General features: G+C 41.4%; 2 protein-coding genes and 1 long non-coding RNA gene across 3 annotated transcripts in view; 1 reads left to right on the top strand and 2 right to left on the bottom strand.

Annotated features, from left to right (window-relative positions):
- Positions 1 to 1218, bottom strand: part of LOC309379079 — a 34862-nt gene extending 33644 nt beyond the window's left edge. The window contains exon 1 of the long non-coding RNA XR_014172352.1: positions 1160 to 1218. This is a non-coding gene — a long non-coding RNA (uncharacterized lncRNA). The remainder of the gene's footprint in view (positions 1 to 1159) is intronic.
- A 4-nt stretch (positions 1219 to 1222) lies between these two features.
- Positions 1223 to 10389, top strand: SYPL1 (synaptophysin like 1). The gene is made up of 6 exons (XM_081927892.1): positions 1223 to 1352; positions 1462 to 1533; positions 4616 to 4734; positions 6132 to 6336; positions 7823 to 8011; positions 9380 to 10389. Exons 2-6 carry the CDS (start codon positions 1465 to 1467, stop codon positions 9506 to 9508), a joined length of 711 nt encoding a protein of 236 aa, XP_081784018.1. The 5' UTR covers positions 1223 to 1352; positions 1462 to 1464; the 3' UTR covers positions 9509 to 10389.
- Positions 10390 to 12220: 1831 nt separating this feature from the next.
- CDHR3 (cadherin related family member 3) overlaps positions 12221 to 17635 on the bottom strand; it is a 29851-nt gene continuing 24436 nt past the window's right edge. Inside the window, exons 15-19 of the mRNA XM_081929272.1 lie at positions 16865 to 17061; positions 16076 to 16089; positions 15539 to 15570; positions 14731 to 14779; positions 12221 to 13159 (exon numbers count right to left, since the gene is read on the bottom strand). Coding sequence (XP_081785398.1) covers positions 12792 to 13159; positions 14731 to 14779; positions 15539 to 15570; positions 16076 to 16089; positions 16865 to 17061 — 660 coding nt within the window. The 3' untranslated portion in view covers positions 12221 to 12791. The remainder of the gene's footprint in view (positions 13160 to 14730; positions 14780 to 15538; positions 15571 to 16075; positions 16090 to 16864; positions 17062 to 17635) is intronic.

Below are 17635 nucleotides of genomic sequence, written 5' to 3'. Positions count from 1 at the left end.
TTAGCTCAGGGGTCAGCAAACCTTTTCAGCAGGGGGCTGGTCCACTGTCCCTCAGACCTTGTGGGAGGCCAGACTATATTTTTGGGGGGAGGAGGAATGAACGAATTCCTATGCCCCACAAATAACCCAGATGTGCATTTTAAATAAAAAGACACATTCTACTCGTGTCAAAACACCAGGCAGGCCTCACGAATAACCCAGAGATGCATTTTAAACAATAGGACACATTCTACTTATGTAAAAGCACGCTGATTCCCAGACCGTCCAAGGGGGCCAGATTGAGAAGGCGATTGGGCCAGATCCGGCCCCCGGGCCTTAGTTTGCCTACCCATGGTTTAGCTTAAGGATGACCAACCTTTTGGCATGAGTGTTCCTCTACCTTTAACTGCTGCACTGGGAATCTCAGCAGGTGTAGCCTGATGTTTCATTGTGTTACAAGCATTTGAAAGAAACTCACTCTGCTGAAAATAAAGTTGCAGGGACCCTAATCTTCCTTCTCTCTCTTTATATCTATTCCTTTCTGGAACAAAAGCACCAATCATTGGAAGACAATACTGTTCTCTCTTTATTTTCTGAAATAGTTGGTTTTTTTCTCATAGCGCGGTCATCTTTAACCTTGCAAGACAGTTAAATTGGAAACTACTCCCAAGAAAGAAAGAAAGAAAGAAAGAAAGAAAGAAAGAAAGAAAGAAAGAAAGAAAGGCATTCTTCAAGGAAGGAGCAAGATGGGTCCTTCTTGGAGTGACCACCTCTTTCAAAGGGGGAGGGGAAATGGCCATTGCCAATTTGCAGGCAGACATTGACTTTAATTATCACTTAAAATATTAACATTTAAAACGGACTTCTTTGACTATTTTTATGAAGGCCACTAACCCTCCCTGTCTCTGTTTGAAAAATACTGGCTGTTGTAGAAGATTAAGGCAGAAATGAGCATGCCAGGCTTTACTCAAGGCTTCAGACCAGCTTGACGACTGCGATTCCCTCAAAATCCGGCTTTTTAGCGAAGGATTGGAAGGAGGCTGTCAGTGAACAAGAGGACTTCTTTATGACAGAGAAGCTTCGGCCTAGGTACTAAAACAGAAAAAAAAAACCAACCGCACATGGTTTTAAGCGGCGCATCCTTGCGTTGCATAGAGAAGAGTGCAGGATGCAAACACACCTGAGAGTCTCCAAGGCCCATTGTAAGATGGCAGTTGGGGAAGGAGGAGAAGGCGGTTCCATTGCCTGGGAGATGTGGGCGGAGCTTGAAGAGGCAGCCTATATAAGGGGACAGAGGCCGGGCGGTGTCTGCAGTGAAGCCCTAGAGAGGGAAGGAGGAGCCTTTGGTGGCCAGGCCAGGGGGAGGACGCCAGGTCTGGTCTTACACCTCGCATGGTTCTGTTTGTCCCTTTGGGCTCCCCTTCCACGCACTTCTCTGTCCTAATGTGTTCCCCTTCCTCCTCCTTTTCCTTTCTCTTGCAGAAAATGAGTGATTTTCACCTGGATCTTAGCCCGCTCAAGGAGCCCCTGGGGTTCATCAAGCTTCTTGAGTGGGTGAGTCTGCTGGCTTAGGGGGTACAGCTCATATGGGTCACCCCCCTTCCTAGACTGTCTTGCAGGGCTGTTTCCTTTGATATGGGGTGGGGGGCTGTGTTGTGTTATCCTAAAAGGGCTTGAGGGATGGTGGAATAAAAGGCTGAGGTTGCAGTGCCATCCTAATTGGAAGCAAGGCCTGTTGGGTTCAAGGAGGCTCACCCCCCAAAATGTGGGGTTAAGCTTGCCTCCGAAGTGGTGAGGCCTAGACCTGCGCATGCTTTGGAAATGACTTTTTAAATACAGTAGTTGCGTGTATTGTTAGGCCTGGCATGGCCTAAATCCATCCAGGAGCTGTTTCTAAGCCTGTGTTCCCTTAAAACTCCTGGCCCCTCTGAATCCTGATGTTTGTAATCTCCCAGTAGGTTCCTTTAATACAAAATATTAAATTACTGGAAATAATTTCCATTAAAAATAATAATTCTGATGCAGTAATGCCTGTGTCCAGTTGCTCCTGCAGCGCTGGTGAAAACCCTGAAAGCCGATGACTTTGAACGCTTAATTTGTAAGGAGTAAAATGTCTTTTTAAGCATTGGGGTCTCTGTGTAATCTCTCAACAGTCACGTTGCACAGGTCTGTTGAGCAAAATTAGTACCATATGTCCTACCAAATACCTGTTTTTTCAGTGAAAACTCGGTGTTTTAATTCATGTGAAAAACGGCCTTCTATAAAATAAAGTTGGGCTTCTGCATTCAAATGGGAAATCCATTTGAATTTGAGGGGGCTGTTTTAAATATAATGTTGTTGTTTAGTCTTCTTAGTCAAGTTCGACTCTCCCTGACCCCATGAACCAGAATATGCCTTGGAAACTCTTCTCAAAGCTTCTCCTTTTTATGTCCATGGAGTTTTCTTGGCAAAATACTGCAATGGTTTTCCAGTTCCTTCTCCAGGTGGATCACATTTAGTCTAAACTCTCGGCTATGGCCCTACACGGCATAGCTCATTGCTTCTGGGAGTTATTCAAGCCCCTTCGCCGCAACAAGGCAGTGATCCATGAAGGGATTTAATATAATAGATCTATACAATGCAAGGCAAACAGCCAGTCAGATTTTCTGCACCCTGTTACAAAGTGATGTCGTTCCTTCTGTTTTACAAATACTAATGTTAACACCCTAAAGCATTCTAGACCCAATTATGATTTTTCTGCTGCATCTAGCACACCCAGCCAGCTTTGTAGTGTTGCCAAGTTTGCGTGGTTTGTGCAGGAATGCAAAGCCTAACAGCGAGAAGTCCCACTGCTCCCAGGTCCTGCCATCAACAATAACAACAACAATAATTTTATTATTTATACCCCACCCATCTGGCTGGGTTTTCCCAGCCACCCTGGGCAGCTTCCAGCAAAATAAAAGATATATAAAAAATGTCAAGCATTAAATCTTCCCAATACTTAAGCTGTCTTCTAAAAGTTGTGTATTGAAAAACCCAACAGCTATTTTGCACTTTCCGCTTTCCTGCCAGTAACCTCCTGCTCTAGTTCCGGACAGGGTGTTTAGATAATTTTTTGTCACAGATATAGAATTTTGAAATCAAACTTGCACATTTCTTTTCTATTTGTCTCTGTGTGTATGCATACACACAAGCTATATTTGTTGTACACGGCAACGATGCATCAAATAAAGCGGTGGTCTCATTTTTGTATAGGACACGTGGCAATAGCCTGAAAAAGAAGCTAATTTGATGGGAATTCATTTTTGTAGTTTGTCAGGCCGCTTGCAAAAAATGTTATTAAAGACCCTACTGCTTTTTTCACTAGGTTAGTGCAAGGTCTTGCAAACCCTTAAAGTTGGCCCTGCTGTAACACCCCAATATGCCTGCCTCCCCCCCTGACCTTGACCAATTTCCTATATCTAGCCTTAACAATTTTATGCCATGATGGACTCACCCACTTGTTTGTAGAGTGATACTCTATACCAGGGTAGCCAACAGGGTGCCATCAACCATCACCACTGGCCCCCTGCTGATTGGGGGCCTGATGGGAGTTGTAATCCAACATCTGGAGGGCCACAGGTTTCCTATCCTTGCCTTAGGCAGCTACCTAGTTATGCTTTAAGGGTAGGGCTTGACTTTGCTTTAGGGCAATAGGGGAAAACAAGTAAGCTTTCTAATAGAAGACAAATGCCTAGTTTCCTAAGCAATAAGGTGTACATCTGATAATAATTTGACTGCCTCCAACTCCTTTATAATGAAAGCAACTTGAACATCTTTTGCGTGTTGCTAAACTGCTTATCGTGCAGCTGATAAAGGAACTGCTTCTGACAGAAACAGGTTTTAAAACGTTTTCCCCATAACTATTTTTAAATTGATTTTTAATTTCAAGTAACAAAACATTCTAGGTGCCATTGCCATTAATAACGATGCCAGCAGCCCTATAAAGAGTAAAGAAACATTCATAACTGTCTGTCAAACACCTTCCATAGGAACACTCAACAGATTATGCCAATATAAAATTGAATTTCTTTTTTCCCCTTTTGATAAACTTGCATGCTTAAGTTTGCTTACAGACATAGACTTTGTTTGGATAAATAGGACAATATTTGGAACGAGTTGGAATTATACAATATTTTGTATAATGCAGGCTGTTAGTATTTACAAATATATTAGGATAATATCAAACTTATAAAATAATGTATGGGGTAGGGTATTTTTTGTATACACATTTTTTTCTCTACACATTTTTTGTGCCTTGTTTTCATTTTCTTTATAATTGAAAACTTTTCAATAAAATACTAATATCAAAAAACTTGTATGCTTCATTTATATTGCTTAGGAACTCTGATAAAAGGAACAATCTTTCAGCATTTTTCAGTGCAGTCCTATATATAAACTGCTCAGAAGTAAGCACCACTGATTTGGCTGAGACTTTCATCCAGATAAGTGCACATAGTGTTTCGACTGTAGCTACACCTACTAAAGCTGTAAATTTGGATGGAATTAATGAGTCAAATTAAGATTGTATGTAAAGTGTTCCTTACATTTTGTTGAATTTTCCAAATGTACATAAATGTGTATAATAATGCATGTGGTGCATTTTCTCTTTGTACAGTTCTTCTCCATGTTTGCATTTGCTACATGTGGAGGCTATAAAGGTGTAACGACGCTTTTAGTATCCTGTAATGGACTTGTAAATGGAACAGTAAGAGCAAGTTTTGCTTATCCTTTCAGGTGAGCCTCTTAAATGGCAAGTGTCTAGTATATTTCTGTATATTTCCTGCCAGTGCTTGATCGTTGGTCACCATTACCTGATTAGCACTAGGTCAATCCAGCAATTTATAGTTGATAAATCTTTCCAGCTTTAATGAACTACTTAATATTGCTCTGATAAGGTCTTCTAGCAGAGGCTACATCGGTAATTAATGATAGAACATGAACTATACAAATGTACAGGACAAACAATCTTTTCTTTCTAAAATTAGGGCAGCGGGAATCACATTTCTCATGTGGCCTGGCACAACATGTGCCTGTTCTACAGATTATTATTATTTTTTAAATCTGAATGGAGAATGAATCCTCTATTATAGTGCCATCAGTGGAAAAAGTTTGTTTTCTAACAGAAGTTTGATGTACCTTGCATGGCAGTTGTGTCCGATGTGCATTCTCTCCAGTAATAGCAGAAATGGTCTCAGAATAAAAGTGTCTTCTCAGATATGTAGCATCCAGCCAGGGAGAACCAGTGTATTGGATTGACTGCTACTTCCTTTCATATCCTGTTTAATTTGTTCACTGCTAAGAGACCATTTTGCTTTATCTAGTGAAATACACCTGCAGCCTCCTCTGTCTATGCTCTCCTTCCTGTGTGGCTGCATTTTCTTGAAGAAAAAAGCCAAGCATGAATACTGTATATTTTTAAAAACATGCTTAATGTAACATATAGTTCAGTGCTCAGTTCTAGATAGATTCTGTAGTTAACCTGTTACTTTTCTGCTTAATCTGGAGCTGACCTGGATCAACAACAGGCTTGGGGATGGAAATTTCCATTAATTTTCCATTAATGTCTTTACTCATATGGGCAGACTTGCATAAGATGTAGACTATGAAATACCGTACTGGTTTGTCAAAACGTGTTATGCTGCCATCTTTGTTTGGCTTTGTGGCTGCTACTCTTATCACAGTGTCAAGGCCTCAACACATTGCACCCACAGCAGCAAAAAGCAGCTTACACAAAAAGTCAGAAAATTCTACTGGTCTTTATTTGTTTTTTAATGACTCCTCTCCTTCTATGTTTTAAGCTGTCTTTATTTTACCTGTAAGCTGCTTTGAGTCCCTATGGGGGGGGCAAGGTGGGGTATGCATATATAATAATGATAATCTACCTTAAGCTGTTCTGCTGTGTGCATTAAACTAGCCTTAACAGCTGAGGATGATGGGTATGCAGGCATAGGAGATTAACACAATGCAGTTCATTATTTTCCAATATATATATACCAGTGGAATGGAAATTGATATGCTAGCTGACGGTTGTACAGAAAGTGAAGTTTAACAGCCCAGTTGCCAGTGCTCTGTGATGACTGTAGTAGCTAAGACATGCTTCCCTTGATAATTTCTGCCTACCTCTCTTTTAGGCTGAACAAAGTGATCTTTGGTTCGCCAGATCCAACCCGATGCAATGGCACTTGGGGTGAAACCCACCTCGTGGGCAACTTCTCCACCACTGCACAGTTCTTCGTAACTTTTGGAATTTTGATATTCTTGTATTGCATGGCTGCCCTTGTGCTGTACCTTGGTTATATGCACCTGTACCAAAGCGGTGGCATTTTACCAATGATGGTAGGTTGATACTAAAGACAAATCTAAAAAATAATAATTTTGAATTTAAGTCACCAGAAGTTTAATTCTGTAACTCAGAACTCTGGGTTTTTTTACCTGTTTGATGTGTAAACTCATCATTCAAAATATGTGGGGGTTCTGTTGTTTTGATTAATTAATTAAGCCGTATGACTACCCCGAAACCCTTGCAGGCACAAACTGTATTGAAAGCAGTGCAGCCTATTATCACCCTAACTAACAGCATCATGAGCACAAGTCATCACAAATGTGCAGTAAGCAGGACATCTGGAGGGGACATCTGTCTCAGGAGCGTGCTGTGGGGATAAAATGGGAGATAGGAAGAACAGTGTGCACCACCCTAGGCTACTTGAAGGAAGGGCAGGCTATAAATGCAAGAAATGAGGAACAAGTCAGTGTGTTTAGGAGGTGTAATTCCTGCTTTGCATAGTATCTATTTGTTGGTGCAGAGAATTGCCCTCAAGTTCTGTGAATGGAGCATGCCTGCATGAACATGAAAAGTCTATCAGGTGTCCTTCAGATGTTTTTAACCACAACTCCCATCAACCCAGCTATTATTAAAACATCTGGAACCAGGTTGAGAAACGGTGCTGCTGAAGAGAATAAACTTGCATTTTCGTACCTACGGGACCGCCTCTCCTGGTATGTCCTACAGAGGAACTTACGGTCTTCAAACAAAAACATCTTGAAGGTCCCAGGCCACAGAGAGGTTAGGCTGGCCTCAACTAGAGCCAGGGCTTTCTCGGCTGTGGCTCCGATCTGGTGGAACGCTCTGTCACAAGAGACTAGGGCCCTGCGGGACTTGACATCTTTCCGCAGGGCCTGCAAGACAGAGTTGTTCCACCAGGCCTTTGGCCAGGGCACAGCCTGACTCCCTCCTTCAGCAATCTTCGCGGAGCTCTGGCCCAATGGTTGCCATTGGTTTGATTTGAATTAATTTTATAATGAATGATTTTAGAGTGTTGTGTTGTGTTGTACTGTTGTACTGTTTTATTGTTGTTAGTCGCCCTGAGCCCGGCTTCGGCTGGGGAGGGCGGGATATAAATAAAATTTATTATTATTTATTATTATTGAAATAGAGTACACAACCAGCATCTTTTGAGCTCTGTTTAGCTACCAGTTCTGCATCACTTTAGACTCTATGGTTTCTTCTTTGAAAACTGTAACGGCATCCTCAGTGCTACACCCAAGTGACTTTTTGGATAAAAAGCTGGAGTTGTGGATTTCTCAAGCGGTCTGTATTTTGGCCAAATAGTCACTGCTACATAAGGAAAGTGTCTTCCAGAAAATGGTAGCATGCATGCTAGGAGTGTGGTTGGATGGTTAGATACTTTACAGTAAAATGAACACAGCTGCTAAAGTGAAAACGGTTTTATGTCAAGTGATAGTAAATATTGACTACCCCCTCTCAACCCCTAAATGCATTTTAGACTGAAGCAATTGGTAACTTTGGACTGTCTCATTACAGGATTATATCTTCACTCTTAGTGCCGTCTTTCTGTGGCTAGTCAGCAGTGCTGCGTGGGCAAAGGCACTTGTTGATATCAAAGTATCAACTGGTCCACGCATTATTGAAGAAATATCTGCTTGCAAAATACCAGGAACCTCCTGTTTGTTTGATTCGGTAACCAGCATGGGAAGTCTGAATGTGTCTGTGGTATGTATGTCAGCTTTTGAGCATTCAAGTGCTAGCGTTACGAGCTGAATCTAAGTAGCCTCAGCAGATCAAACGTAAATAACCACCCGAGTCTGTAAACTTGGAGCCCAACTAGGCATAATGCAAGAGATCAGGGAACTAATAACCTTGTATATTGTAGTATTTAATATTAATGTTTAACTGATATTGCTCAGTGTCCTTGCATATGCCCAGACACACAAATGGGAATATAATAATGTAATAACTGCTGCTTCATCTCTAAACTATGGTCCAAAATACAATGCCCAGAATACTAGCTAGGGTTCCATTTAGAAATTGTATAACTCGTCTTATAACAGCTGCACTGGTTGTAAGTTTGTTTCCAAACTAAACTCAAGTTACTCACATTGGTATTTATAGTCTTAAACCAGGGGTCTGCAACCTTTAAGACAAAAAGAGCCACTTGGACCCATTTCCGAAGGGGGGGGGGACTGGGAGCCGCAAAACTCGTCATTATAAAAATAACTTTTTTGTCACTTTTTTATTATTTCTTTGTTTGACCCCTCAGAATTCTCCTCATAGAAATAAACGTTAAATTAACAAGTTACCATTTTGTGTGTGTGTGTTCTTCACTCCCCTTCAAAACAGTGACCAGCGTACATGCCCCCTTTCAATGCAGTGACCAGCGTACATGCCCCTTACAATGTAGCAGGCAGGCGGGAAGGTGACGTACGCACGCACCGCCCCCATGCCACGTCACAGCCAGTACAACGCCCGCCACAGTGGGGAGTGTCGGGGCGCACAATGCGCCTCCTCCCATCGCTAGTATCCGCTCCGGAGCCGCGGCAAAGGTGTAAAAGAGCCACATGTGGCTCCGGAGCTGCGGGTTGCAGACCCCTGTCTTAAACCATGTAGGCTCCAACAATCTGAAAGACCAACTCCTTCCCTACAGACTTTCTCAGGTGGTAAGGTCAGAGGGTGCCTTCTTGATAGTTTCAGCATCCTCAGGAGTGCTGGTGACAGAGGATATGGGATTCTTTGTGGCAACCCCTAAGTTATGGAACTCCCCAGTGTTCAGGTTTTTTTAGTGGGGGTAGATTGCAGTCTCTTGGAAACTTCCTGCCCCTGCCCTAGACTTTAACTCTGCAGATGTATCCTCTAGGACCCTATTCTTGTGACTGTCATTTGGTTTAAACTGTTTTTAATGTTGCATTTTGAATGGTTGTGACGCACCTTGAGACGTTGGGGTGGAGGGTGGGTAACAAATCAAATTGGTAAGTATTGGGCTGCACAATAAAAGTTTTTGAATTGTTAAGAGGAGAAGGCTTTTAGCTGGTTGTATTCAATAGTAATGTAACTATCTGATAACACACATGTCTTAAATTGCAGGTTTTTGGCTTGTTAAACATGGTTCTGTGGGCAGGAAACGCTTGGTTTGTATACAAGGAGACGGTTCTGCATAAACCTAACAATGCTTCTCCAGACTCCGGATTTTATCCACCTGCATCAGGAATTTAACTATAACAACAACAAAAAGCTGCATTCTGTTGACAATAGTTTAAAAACCTTGAAGTTCAATGTACTTTAGCTGTTTTTTAAAAATGGAAATTCATTTCAAAGTACATAGAAAAATCAGTAAGTTTTGGAAGGGTTGCCTATACTTGATTGAGTATTCACATTCAGTCTAACTCAGACACTTGATAAAAATTTGGGCAATCTCTCTGGAAGTAATATTTTGTTAGCGGCATTTGATTTCTACAAAACCTTGCCAGTGTAACTAGTACTCTTCCAAGCCTGTGCTGCACTTCCGTTTAACATGCAATCTGAGGAGCTAAAAATAATGTTGCCTATTTTAATGCTCAGAAACTGTAATTCTCAAGCTTAAACAGGTTTCAGTTGCTTGGTTTAAAAGCCTTTCCCCTCCAAATTTGGCACACTTGCATTCCAGCTTTTGGTATAATAGTTTAATTCTTGATTTAGAAGAGAGAGTAAATCTTGGATGACAAAAATACTGGGTCAAATTCTCTAAATCGGCCTTTGCCATCCTGGTTCTCTCCAGATGTTTTAGGCTACAACTGGCTTGGGGTGATGGGATCCAAAACTCCTGGAGGGCACCAGGTTTGCAAAGGTTGCTCTAACCACTTGTGAGTCGCCCATGCCCATTTAAAACCAAAGTTTCAACAGTGACAACATGTTTAAAATTGAAAAGCTGTTGACATGTGCTAAAATGAGAGAGATTCTCTTCTGGAGTATACTGGTTACGCAAACAGTTTTCCCTTTAGGAAGATTGCTCCTAATTCTTAAGTTTGAATGTATAAGCATGGCTACTTCGTTTTGAGGAAACACCTGTGACATGCCTGTATTTTGACTTCAGTTAAATAAATGGAAGTTTCTAGGAATTTTGTTTTGTTGGGAATCTTCTTCCTTCTGATTTCTTGTCAGCATTGTTAGACTATTGAAGTTCTTGTCCCAGGGTTATTGGTTTCCTCTTCTGACTGTACAGTGTGTCATTTTGGGGGGCGGGTGGGGGGGGGAGAGAAACTTAATTTTGGCAAATTTCTTTAGTAAGGTGCCTTAAAGATGTTTTTGGGTGCGAAAAATTCCAATTTGCTGTTATTGAGAAACATTTAACTTGGTAAGTGTACATTTGATGAAGTACAAGTTGCTTTTGGGAAACCAAAGAGTGTTAATTTTACCTCCTGAAAATGCCAGGAAACTGGAGTAAGGTACTCAGGCTAAGGCTGCAGTCTTATACACACTTGCTTTTGAGTCCCGCTGAACTCAAAAAGGGTTTAATTTTGTAGAGGTGTCTTGAGTTGCATTGTGATCATTTGCATGGCAGAAGATTGGGAGGGTTGTCAACTGGAATGCAAGCAAAAATACGAGCATTCTTTTAAAGTCACTTTGAATGTGTGACTACTAAGACGTGTACAGTCTCATTATACAGTTTTGGTGTATGTAGCCTTGGTCCTTTCAAAGCTATGAGGATGGAACATGAGTGCAACGATAAGTTCTTCTAGCAATGGCACCCTTTGCTTCATTAGAAGGTCACCCATGACAAAACTGGATGCATTTTATTTACATGAAATCAGTGGCAACAATGGCATTGTAGAGCTCTGAACGGTGAACTTGCATCATTAATGCTACCCGACCCGTTGTCGCCATCGCAACCACAGAGCCACAGTAAACTTTGGACATGTCAGGGCTACCCACCGGCTTTCAACCACCACACTCTTTATTGTGTGATTTTCAGATAAGGGGGGAAATGAATTGCAGTAGTAGAATGACATTTGTCTCCTTAATTTGTTGGCGTTTCCAAATAAAATAAATCATGCACTAATCTCTACCCTGACAATAGGAGAATTTACTTCTGCGGATGAAGGAATCAGTGTAGCTGGCATGTTTAATATAAAATATATCCTCCCGGAACTATCTGAGACCATGGTGCAAATTCCTAACATAAACATGACCTGGAAAGAACAGCTAACGTTTGCAGAAAAGATCAGAACATATGAACCCTTGTATTTGCCATAAAGATCTAGTTATCAGTCTCCTCTGTTGGTGGAAACAAGACATCACACAGGCTGTGAAAAAAATGCCTGATATAAATTTATGCTTCAGCAATTGTAAAAGCTAAAGATGTAGTATTCACAAAAATTAAGGTTGTGTTTTCTTCACTTCATTCTTGCCTCACAAAACATAATAGTGCACTAGAAGGAAAACAGTTCAAAGAATTTGGTGTCATGTTAGTCACTCACTAAGGAAGTCCTCTCTATAGACATTGGAATCAAAATATACTTAATCCTCAAGTTTTCAATGGTTGGTTAGCTCACAGCTCCAACAAGACCCGTCCTTGTTTCTCAGCGATCTGAAGGATGAACCTTACACTCCACTGGACCACAGGAACATTTGAGACACAATGTTGTCTTGCTGAAATGGGATTTTGAAGTGGAGAGCTTAACTCTTGCAGAAAGCACAGATCTCAATTCCTTGCCTTGTGACACCACACCTGCTCCAAGATCAGATACACCCACTCCCCTATTCTTCCTTTTAGCACTTTCTCTCGGCTTTTGGGTAGTTAGGGACTCTGGACTCTTGCCTGAAATTACTAATAGTATGAGAGATTTGTGAGCCACAGCTCAAGCCAGAATTGAATACAAGGGGCGTGGAACCCAAGTATGGGTGCTGACCCAGGGGTTACAAAAGAGGCTCACCGCCCTTGCCGCAATAGCTGGTTTATTGTAATATATTTCTGGAGAAACTTGCATGGCCGTTTTGCTTCAAAAATTAAGATACATAGGATGAGCCAAAATAGAGCCAACTGTTGTCAAAAGCCATTGTGTCCAAATTATGCTACTAGTATGTCTATGATTACACATATATCAAAAATCCCATAGCAGTTTGCAGCCACCTTCTATTGCAACTTTCCCACAGGCAAATGATCTTGTCACAAGAACTCTAATGAAATATACATGCACTTCACTCTGTTTTCTCAAAATCAAGATCAGTTCCTGCCCCACCCCACTGTTTCAGATCTGATTCATGAGATTGCAAAAGCCAAAGTTGCTTGTAAATTATACAAATCACTCACCATCCCATTGTATTAAGTCACTGGAATGGATTGTGCTCTAAACAGGCCTTCGCAATGAGAATTGCTAGGCAGCCAGAAGAGATCATTTGGTATCCTCCCTTTTGTGTAGGGGTGAAACTGAAAATGATTACAAATTGTCTGCATTACCTTTCGCTATTTGGACTAAGATTACAGGTGGGGTTTTTTTCTGGGTTACAAATACAACCCCCTTCATTTCTGTATAGACTGGTTCTCGTACTTGGGATATATTTTGGGAGAAGGGACCGGGGACTTGTGAGGGGGAGCAGGTGACAAAGACCCCTTGCCCAAAGGCTCTTCTTTTGGCTTCTGCAACTTTAGCTTGTTATTTGGGTCAGCAGTCTCTGTCTTCCTTTCTGTGGACTTTTGTGCCACCTTGTTTTGTCCTCCCAACTTTGGGCCACTGGGCTGAGTTTCCTGTTGGCTTAGATCCCGTTGGACTCTGTTCGTAGTCATCACCTCTGCAGTTGGGTCCTTTGCTTCCAACTTAGAAGGCCTGTTGGTATCTTTCCATCTTCGAGCCCCAGACTTGGAATTATATTCATACCATTTGCCAGTGACTATGGAGAGGGGAAAAACAATAACGTAGCTCTTCCACATCACAGATTAAGGGCGTAAGATTATATTTAGTTTATATTAACAGTGAAGCCAAAGAACCACAGTGACTGCCTGTTTGTGGAATACTCCTCTCAGTCATTTTCACCTGGTTCCTTTGCTGTCATCTTTTTGGTGCCAGGTAAAGACTTACCTTTCCCCCAAGATCTTTGAATACACTGAGATGATGTTTGGTTACTAGTGTGCTGGCAAAGCTTCCTGCAGCTGTTATTAAGGGGTTTTGGTTTTTATTGTATAAATGTACTCAAGTGTTTTAAACTGTGTTGTTTGTCACTTGGAGACCTTCAGGTAACAAGTAGCTAAGATATGTATGATGGTGATGTGGACCACTGTCAGGGTTCAGGCATACACAGACCTTAAACCACAGTACACAGGGGGAAGCAGGGCACCCCAACAGATCTTCACACCGTTACAATGCAAGGAGCTGTTGGATCTGGACACCTTGCCCCAAGACTAAAGACCATCACACCATCTGCCTGGGTTCCTGGCCAGCTCTCAGACCCTCGTGGGTAGGCAAACTAAGGCCTGGGGGCCAGATCCGGCCCAGTCGCCTTCTAAATCCAGCCCGCGGACAGTCTGGGAATCAGCGTGTTTTTACATGAGTAGAATGTGTCCTTTTATTAAAAATGCATCTCTGGGTTATTTGTGGGGCATAGGAATTCGTATATATTTTTCAAAATATAGTCCGGCCCCCCACAAAGTCTGAGGGACAGCGGTCCAGCCCCCTGCTGAAAACGTTTGCTGACCTCTGCAGTTTGACATCTCCCCCAGGACCAGAGGAGATAGTGAGCCTGGCAGGAGCTGCATGCTGCCACCAAACTGCCAGAAAGAGCTGCTTGGAAGGCTAATTGGGAGGACGGGAAATGGCACGGAATCACCTTCTCGGATCAGGGCCTGGCTCTTACATAAGCTCCCTGCTTCATTGGTGAAGTAACATCTCTCATTCAAGCTCCAGCCTGCCTGACCTTGGGAAAAGGACAGCAAGGATGCACATTGTCTCTCATCCTCATCAAGAAAGAAAGAAAGAAAGAAAGAAAGAAAGAGGAGCAATGCATATCCATTTGTCTTCTGGAGAGATGTTACAGCTTGCATTGCACTGAATATATTCATGTACTTAGGTGCTTATTTTATTCTTGTTCTTATGCTTGGTTAAATGTTTTAAATTGCTTTGGGTCACTTAAGTGAAAAAAGCAACAAAACCATAATCATGTGCTTGTGCATTTGGGTGGATTTGCTGTGGCTTTCCTTAGACAAGCAGAAGGTGAGTTTTGCACATGGAAAAGTTATTCCACACATGCAGTATTAACTGGTAGGCAAACCAATTATTCAATAGCGGCAAATATGTGTTATTACTTTAGTACACTTCCAAAGATTGCAGTTTGACTTTCCTATTTAAACTGTATGTCACTGATATTTGCCTTGGAAATGTCAGTGTCTCCTTGCAATTAAAGTTAAGCTCTTTCATTTCAAACTTATTTCTTTTTCTCATTTCCCCTCCCATTAGAAGTAGTGATACCTGGGTCTTTTGCTTCACCATCAAAAACAGGGTTTATGTTGGTCATCTCCTAGCCAGAAAAAGAAATCAAGAAATCAGTGTCATTTATTATTTTTTAAATGGTGAGAAGAGCAGAAATATTGACCTATATAGAATGAAGCAGATTTCAGAGACCTATGAAAGGCAGGTTGCTGGGAATCTAATCATTGTGCCAGGTAAATCGGTTGGTTAAAGAGAGAGATGCTGTTCTCAAGCTTTTCTGCACAAGGTTTTCCAAACAAATCTTATAGATTATCCATGCTTTCTCCATATTTTATAGGAAATGTAACTTAGAATGCAAGAAATAGTACTTTTACAGGTCTCAAAACCTGATGACAAGATGATTTATTCATGGCTCATAAATGTATCTTAACCGCCTATATGCAAATTAGGGCAACTTTTTTCAAAGCACGTTACATTCCTGATTCGCTTGTGAATGACAATAATGGTGTGAAGCAGAGGTAAGCAATGTGGTACCTCCCATATGCTGTTGGCCAGCATGGTTGATGGTCAAGGATGATGGGAGCTGTCGTCTGGAGGACGCCATGTTGGCGATTCCTCATAATCAAAGCATTACAAGGAAACAGCAACTAGGGAGTGGTTGGTCTCTTGCTTCTGTGCATTACAGCAAGAAAAGCAGTGACTCAAATGCTTGTGTGCTTTGTATTTTGAATGTAGGTTCTGAACAGAAAGGAAAAGCTTCTATAACATTAGGATGGGAAGAAAGAAGAAAGGGAGAGTCTCATGCTAGCAACACTTCTTTTTATTTTCTGTTTGATAGCATACATACCCAAACCACTTCTTTCTTAGCTTTCTTCTTTTCTATTGGAAAAAAGAGGAAAAGATGGTCTTGCTTATGCTAACTTTTAACAATACCCCAGATTTAAACTAGACCTGTAATTATGGGCATAATTTGATTTTTTAAAAAAACACACTAAATAAATAATATGCACCCCATTGAAAGCAATGTAGTGCAGATGGATGGATGAATTAGTGGTGGGTGGTTTCCACACTCAGATTGAATTCAAATGCACACCTGAATCCAGTTTGTGCCTCCAGTTACTGACCTAGCAAGTGATACATATGCGGAAGGAAGCAGGCACTGCAGCATCAAACAAATGTGGTGGAGAGTACCAGCCTCGTTGGCTATAAACTATATAACAAAACCCTGCCCAGCTCTGCTAATATTTGAAACTTTACATTCTGGTCTAGATTTCGATCTAACCTTGTTATTTGACCTCAACAGGACTTTAGAACATGCAAATCTGGACTGAAGAGTTATCTGAGAAATACGCACACAATTTGAAAAAAAAGGGGAAATGCATACCTGGTGGTTTCATCCTGTCGTAAAATAATAAATAAATAGATAAATGTTAATCTATTTAAGCAGTCATTTGGCAACACAATACACAAATGAGCATTTAATCCTATAATACATATCAAACACAATGGAGACTCCAAATTTTGGGCATTTGCTCATGATCCAGGTTTAAGTGGCAGATATCATAACAATGCAATTTAGTACAGATGACAGTGTGAATGAAGTCTGCCCCTAAACACAATATGCATGGCATAACATTTTAGTGCTTTTATGCTAGGGGAAGAAAGCAACATACCAGGGACTATGATGTTCTGTTAGGTGCTCCTCCTACTGAGGGTTAATTCCTGTTGTTATCTCATTCCCACCCATCTTCCTCCAGTTGCCTTGCTGCAGACAGATAAGAGCAACTGGGTGTTCACATAATAATTAATTTCTGCTACTGAATTTTGTCTAATGCAATTCATGTGAATGGGAAAACGTTGCATGTTTTAAAAGCAATTTTACTTTGTCTTTCTTGAACAAAGGCTACTCTGTATTATATTCAGTATTAGTATTTTGCGTTTTGCTTTCAGTTTTCTTTTGTGCAAAAAAAGACACGCTGCTGTAAAACAAATTCCATGTACCATGTGAGATTCTAGATAAAGTGCGTACAGTATTTTACATTGAAACTTGAATGTAGCAAAAACAATTGAGGGCATGTGATCTTGCTGACCTGCATGGATTCTTAGTGGAGGCAGTAATACATTAGTGTAGAAAGAAATGATACAAGGTGCATTGTTTCTGTCGGTTACTTACAGTGGCTGTTTATCAGCTCTAGGTTTTGGAGCTCTAGGCTTTGGTGGGCAGTGGGCACGGATGTATTTTGCCAGCCAAAAGGTGAGATATGCAAGAAGCCCAAGGAGGATCACGCTGCCAAGGGAAATGATGAATGGCACGTACCAAGCCAAAGCAGAATACACATTTTCTCTGCTAGTCAAAATGAAAACACGAGGCTTGCAAAACAAAATTTAAAAATGTCAAAAGAAACACATTCATAATGGAAGGTTAGCCTTTCAGTAGTAACTATATACTGCAGGTACTTTTGAGACTGTTAACGAGTGCAATTGTATGCATGTCTCTCTGTCCAGCTCAGTCGGTAGAGCATGAGACTCTTAAATCTCAGGACCGTGGGATTGAGCAAAAGATTCCTGAATTGCAGGGGGTTAGTTTCTTTAAGTAAACCCCTTGGGTCAATGGGACTTCTTCCCAAGCAAATGAATATAGGATTGCAGCCTTTGTGGATGTGTTTAGAAACTATGGTTTATTTTAGCTCAACGATTGTCATAGATAGAGAGACTTCTAAAGAAGTGAGCGGGGAGCATTTTGCAACCTGCGGGCCATATTGGTTTGTGGGCAACCTTCTGGGGGCAAAAGTGGGCGGAGAAATATAAATTTTTCATTTTTACAACCAACCAAGCCCTCCCCACCTCGTTTCCCTGAATTGAGGATAGAAAGAGACATTATCACAGTTCAAGGACACACCCCAGGCATGCAAAAATACTCAGAGCGGTGCGTGGCTAGGGTGGA

The sequence above is a fragment of the Podarcis melisellensis genome (assembly GCF_964234715.1).
Source record: "Podarcis melisellensis genome assembly, chromosome: 10".
Taxonomy (NCBI): Eukaryota; Metazoa; Chordata; class Lepidosauria; order Squamata; family Lacertidae; genus Podarcis; species Podarcis melisellensis.
Note: the sequence above shows the minus strand (reverse complement) of the source record. Positions and strands in the feature narration are given on the sequence as shown.